The sequence below is a fragment of the Arachis hypogaea genome, chromosome 7 (genome assembly GCF_003086295.3).
Source record: "Arachis hypogaea cultivar Tifrunner chromosome 7, arahy.Tifrunner.gnm2.J5K5, whole genome shotgun sequence".
Lineage (NCBI taxonomy): Eukaryota > Viridiplantae > Streptophyta > Magnoliopsida > Fabales > Fabaceae > Arachis > Arachis hypogaea.
The window spans coordinates 72,041,536-72,047,827 of NC_092042.1; the positions used below are offsets into that span (position 1 = coordinate 72,041,536).

Consider the following 6,292-nt stretch of genomic DNA (forward strand, 5'->3'; position numbering starts at 1 on the left):
TAAAAACCTAAAAGGACCAAGTCAAGTTGAATTCGCTGTACTAAAATAAAAGCCAAGCATTGAAAATCATTAACTTAACTACTCTAATCCAGTGGTCAACTCTGTTACTCATCTCTGAAGTGTTCTTTGATGGTTTCACACATGGTTCTGAAAACCAAATCGAATCGACCGGTTTAATCGAGTTAATCAGGAACTGATCATCTAGTCGATCCGAATAAATTTATAAACCGTCTGACAAAAAACCGATAAAAAAAACCAATCAAAACAGCGATTAATTGGTGAACTGGTAGAATTGTTTGGTTTTTTAGAGGGTTTTCGGTTCGAAAATATACCCTCTAAAATGGCGTCATTTTGTCTATAAAAATTAAAAAAAAAGAAAGGAAGAAAAGCTAAAGTGCTGAAGTCTGAACCCTAAATCACCAATTCACCATAGAAGCCACTCGTCTCTCCTCTCTTCTCTGAAAACCATAAAAGCCACCACCTCCAATCGAGCAGCCCACGGCAGCACCGCAGCCACCTCAGCCCCATCGCGTGTGGAAGTTCAGCGCCGTCGCAGGAGCTTGACGTTGTCTCCTCTGTTCGAACGTGCTCTCTGTGTTTACCGTGCCTCCGTCACCGTCTCTTCTGTTCGTGCTTCCCTCGCCGCCGTTAGGTAGGTTTTCTCCTTTTCTCCATTTTGTGGTATTTATTTATTTGTGTATTCTAGGCTGAGTTTTGCGCTATTCATTCTTGTGATTACAAGTTCTGAGATTTCTGATTTCATATTCTAGTTACTTTTGGTGTCTTTGTTACAATATTCATCCACCCTTGTGATGTTATATTATATCTTATCTTCTGTGACTAGGAATCATTTAGTTTGGTTAATTACTTAATTTTATTCATGATTTTTGTTAGCTTGATTTTGAATTTTGTTTGCATTGACTTGAAATCATTTTGTTTGCTTAATCTCTCTTTGTCTTCGCCGGCAGTTCCATCTCTCACTGTCACTGCGAGTTTACTCTGTCATTGTCGTTCATCCCTCGCCATCTCTCGCCATCATTTTGAATTTTGTTTGCTGTGACTTGGAATAATTTTGTTTGCTATGATATTGAACATTTTTCTCTGTTAGATACTTTGGTAGTTGATAATTATGACAAGCTAGAATTATCAGAGAGAGAAAATGATCAACATTCCAATTTGAGATAAATGTTCTACATTTTGTACCTATGCCAAATTTGGTGACCTTGTCCAGTGGCTTCGAAGATCTATGAAGCCATTACAGTATTTATTGGTTTCAAGATGCATCAATCTTGTAGTGCTTTTTGAGTTGCTACCAACTATAGATTCAATTTAATTTTTGTTGCTAATGTGTATTTTGATTTAGAAATCAGAATTATGGGAATTGTTGCCTAGATTTATTGCTGATTTTCTAATTATGGTATTGAAATGATGTTGTCGCTCATTATGGGAATTGTTATTGATTTTTTTAGTATTGATAATTAGTACTTTTGTTAAGTTGAAAACTTGATTGTTGAATTTTTTTTTTGTTGGTAGAACATTGTGTGTGTTATTTAGGTGCGTCTTGATCTATTTTAGTTATAAATTTTGATGTTTAAAATTGTTTATGAATTTTTATTGATAAATTATGTATAATTTATTATGTGAAATTGAAAAATTTTTAATTTTATTAGTTTATAAATTATTTAATTTAAATATTTAAAATTATATATTAAATTTTTAATAATTTTATTTAATATTTAATTAAACCGGTTAAACTCCAATCAAACATTAAATCAGTGAACCAATCATCTTACCGGTTCATTGATCAGTTCAGTTCTCACAACTAGGTTTCACACCAAAATTGAAGTCAACACCCAGAGTATACCTGTAACTTCTTATCTATTCAATCCAAGAAGATTAAGTCATGTTCGACTTTCGGTTTAAATATTGTCACGCATTTTTTCTTAGAAAATGTTGATTATAATAGTGCTAAAAAAATGTTAATTATAATAGTAGAGTTTATACGAAATAGGTTCAATAAAACTCTCAGTTGTTTCCTCTCGGCACATGTTAATAATAATAATAATAATAATAATAATAATAATAATAATAATAATAATGAAAAGAAAAACAACAACATCAACAATAATAAAAGTCCTATTTCTCTTAGTTAACTACTAATAAATACTTCCTAAAGAATAATAGGTACATGATATTCTATCTATTACCCTCATGTGCGTCCATAGAACCCAAGTCCTTTCCATGGTGCAGATCCCGAGTCTGTGACTGCCTGTGAGGGTGTGACCTCGGCTTTTTCGAGATCCAATTGTATTTCTTTACTTTGTCTGTCATTTTTTATTCTTTTATTTTATTATTTTTTTGAAAACTTGAAGTTGAAAACTAAACTAAAAATCCAACAGTTTTGACGGTCAAACTCGAGTGTTTATACAGCAATACTCAAATAAATGTCCATGACTGAACCTTTCAAGAAATCATGAGATATTCAAATTATCTTCGGAATAAAAAAATTGGTACAGGAGCACACGGTCGGTTTACCATTCGGAGCTTGCAGCAGATCCAATTCTCAACAGGCATTCTCGCAGCAAAAGTTTCAACAGCCTCCAATTCCTCCCTGCACATATAAAACATCAGTGTTTGTGAAAAGTATGTCTGTTAGTTACGTAATATGTTATACAATATACATATAATAAAAGCGGCAGCCTAGGGTAACGCACAGAAAGGTCACAAGTATCCTGCGTTACTCACAGAAAGGTCACATCCAAAGGGTATAAAGTAAGCAGCCTAACCTGATAATTACATCAATGATTGTTTCCACTGCATGAACATGTGACTTTAAGGTCACACGGAGACAACTTATTTGTTGCTCCAAGGCTTTCTTTCTGAATATATTATACATATAAGTCCATGTTATAGATGAATGAGCATTCTCCTTATTGCAGAAAGAACAATAACTATTTCCTCTCTTTCCCAAAAACAAAAAAAAAAAAACAAAAAAACAAAAAACAAAAAAAAAAAACTATTGCCTTCTCCTAAAAGCATTGTCAAAATATATTAATTTTTCAAAGAATTTACAAAGTGAAAAATACTGTTTTGGGAACGAAGGAATAACATGTAAAGAGAGGAGAACCAAATAATGAGAAGCGAAGCGATGGTAATGACTAAAGGGCGAATAAGCATTGTTTAAGGCCAAGCAACATATGTTGTTCATGTAATTTTTTTTTTCATACAAGAATTATTTAAGAGTTTTGTTAATCAATACTCTAATTTTCTAAGAATACTAGTTAAGAAAACCGAGAGTAGGAAATGTTTAACAAAAATAGTAAGATTTTTAAGCTAAGGCATTGAATAGTTGGAAAATTCAAGAGTTCCCACTACTATCTCTTAAGCAGACCATTAGAGTAAGGACACTCGTTGGCTGATGAGGTTCCGAGGTTCCATCATTAGGTACCGAAAGAACCTCGCCAGCCATCACATGCGAACGCGACCTGCAAGTTTGCAGTATACAGTAGGTACCGAGCAGGACCCATAACAGTCCCACTGCTACCTATAGTAGAGTGGCAAAAGCACTAAGAAAATCCAAAAACCAAATTGTTGACCCAATGAAACTGAATTATCCCACAAGGTATTGAAACTTCAAAGCCCAGTGCTAAAAAATACATGTTCATGGTTACTTTTGCAATCTAAGGTAATGAACAGTGGATGAGACTAAAAAGAGAATTTATAAAAGGATTATCTAGTCAAAATCACTACTGAAATTTTTCGAGGAAGCAGAGCAGATGGCTGCACTTGTCAAACATTAATTGAACTTAATTACTTCAAAATAACTTAACTATTGGTTATTGAAATGTTCAAGACTTCGCCGAGGCGAATCATGCTTCAGATAGACAGATACAGTTAAGATATTGATGCCAAATTAGCATATCGTGCCTTACAAAAAAATTCAACATGGAAACAAACTATAGAGACAGGAATATTACCGTCCACCAGGGTGCCCAACATAAACCACAATACTGATAAGCCCTCCTGGCATTAGAATTCTCTCTGCAGCTTCCAGTGCCAGAAAAGTTGTTTCTGGCCTTGTTATTATTTCTTTTTTGCCACCAGGAAGATAACCCAAGTTGAAGGCAACAAGCCTAAAAGGAAGTATTGTGGCACATTAAGATAGAGCTCACAGCTTTAAAAGTGACCACCATGATAAGTGCTTCTAAAACATGGTAAGTACATAAGTGGACTTGATATTCAAGATTACACATTAATAATATTCAGTTCAAGAATATAACACTGATAAACCAAAAGTTCCTTTCACATCTCATGGAAATATGAGAAAATACTAATTTAACATACAATCTTAGGCCATCCGATCCTATAAAAAAATGTTTAGTTTTACTCATATGACGTCAGAGTGGAACGCAGAAAGGAAAGAACCACACATCCTTCCTTCTTATCTTTTTTTCCCTTTCCTCTCTCCCTTTTGGATACAATGATAGTAATGAGATTTGAACCTCGGATCTTATGCATACAACTTAAATCCCACACCATTAGACCCCTCATGGTGCCCTTTTTTTAATATCTTTTTTCTTATAATACTATTCATCAGTTCCTTATCTCAACCCACCACCATTAGGATCACCACTTCATTGGTGGCAGAGCAACTTTGTCAAAACTATCCCCCTTTCTTTCACAATTAGTGAGACCATATCATCATAAAGAAAACGAATATCTGTTTATATTATTTTATTTGTCTCTCCTCTTCACTGCTGAAGTTAGGAATACTAAAATTAACAAAAGTACAATGCTTGGATTGGATTTGAAAAAATACTTGATACAGTGACAATCATAATAGTTATTGATGAAGGAAACCTATGTATAATATATTGGTTAAATAGCATGAGGCTTTTTAAATACTAGCATTTGCAAAGTGACAGTAGAACACTTTGAATAGATTAAGATTCAATGGTTGACATAGCTTCTTCATTTACCAACCCAAATCTGAGAAAGTGCATGCTATGATGGCTATCATTATGGTAGCTACGGTAGCTATACAACTTTGGTAACCCTTTAAAAATGTTGCTAAAATTAACGTCATGCTTTTTATATTTTTGCAACATTTTTTACTTTTAAGTTTCAAACTAATAAGTGTTTTCAAATATTTGAAGAGTATTACTTTAATTTTAATAGCACTTTCTAAATGTTGCCAAAATTGTAAATCTACCATAGCCACCATATTTATTGAAAGCCACCATAGACTCTACCATCCAAAAATGCTTGTGGAAATAGTATGATCGAAAAAATCTTTATATATTTCATTGTGTTCAAATTTTGAGATAGATTTTGAGATAGGATTCATTCAAATGAGACCAACTTGGACCTAAGGCTAAAATTTAGTGTGTGTATGTGAGGTGCTGGTTTGGTGGCGTGGAAAAAGAAGCAAAAGATTTGCAGAGTAATTAGGAATTCATTTCACAAACACAACCTATTGAATGAAGTATTTTAGATTTTGGTGATTACAATTAAACTAATTCAATTACATCAACTGTGTAGAACCATTAGTTTCTAAACACAAAATGTGAACATAGGAATTGAGTTTAGGGAAAGTGAGTACCTAACCAAGGCATTCCTTGGAACCACTTCTTCCATTTTACTATGACAGATGTTGACTAGCTTGACAAGTTGTCTCTGCATATATTTTGCAATTAGTTACATAGATCATAATTTTTGCTAAATTAATTACATTGAAATTAAAAGTATTAAATACTTAAATAACATACAGTCATACCCTACAAAAGAATTTCAAATATAATAATAAAAGAAAAGCACATAAAACTGAGACCGAATAATTTGAAGCAGCACCAAATGTTATCTGGACAAATTTGTCTGTATAATATATAGCCTCTTTTTTTTTGGATGAAATATAGCCAACTTATTTATACCAGAGCTGAAAATACTTTATACTTATTTTCAGTTCTCACCTCATCCAGATTTAGTGATTCTTCAAGCAAGATAGAAGTACTATCTAAAGCATCTTTCTGAATATCCAATGCAAATACATAACCTTTTCGAGAATCATCAGCAACCAAGTTGAGCATTGCCAAGGTGTCAAAGCCGTTGCCGCAAGTGGCATCTAGGACTGTGTCTCCCTTCTGGACAACATGTTTCCATACCCTGGAACAAAGAATGAATGGTAAGTAGCAGAAGTAACAAAATTTATGCCATAGGGTTGCAAGTTGCAAAGTGAAAACAATACAATAGGATGCCACGAGAGTCCTTTAACAAGCAATGTTCATGATTACTT

The 6,292-nt window shown here is 33.5% G+C and overlaps 1 protein-coding gene and 1 long non-coding RNA gene across 3 annotated transcripts in view; one reads left to right on the top strand and one right to left on the bottom strand.

Moving 5' to 3' along the window:
• Nucleotides 1–277: 277 nt before the first annotated feature.
• On the top strand, nucleotides 278–1,441 carry LOC140174512 (uncharacterized). The gene is made up of 2 exons (XR_011864121.1): nucleotides 278–652; nucleotides 969–1,441. It is a non-coding gene; the product is annotated as an uncharacterized lncRNA (long non-coding RNA).
• Nucleotides 1,442–2,118: 677 nt separating this feature from the next.
• Nucleotides 2,119–6,292, bottom strand: part of LOC112703389 (tRNA (mnm(5)s(2)U34)-methyltransferase, chloroplastic) — a 7,752-nt gene continuing 3,578 nt past the window's right edge. The window contains exons 3-7 of one of the 2 annotated variants that reach the window (XM_072199612.1): nucleotides 5,970–6,162; nucleotides 5,603–5,676; nucleotides 3,978–4,133; nucleotides 2,787–2,879; nucleotides 2,119–2,611 (exon numbers count right to left, since the gene is read on the bottom strand). In XM_072199612.1, the coding sequence (XP_072055713.1) occupies nucleotides 2,488–2,611; nucleotides 2,787–2,879; nucleotides 3,978–4,133; nucleotides 5,603–5,676; nucleotides 5,970–6,162 (640 nt within the window). In that variant the 3' untranslated portion in view covers nucleotides 2,119–2,487. The remainder of the gene's footprint in view (nucleotides 2,612–2,786; nucleotides 2,880–3,977; nucleotides 4,134–5,602; nucleotides 5,677–5,969; nucleotides 6,163–6,292) is intronic. The other variant, XM_025754811.2, reaches the window with a different exon arrangement.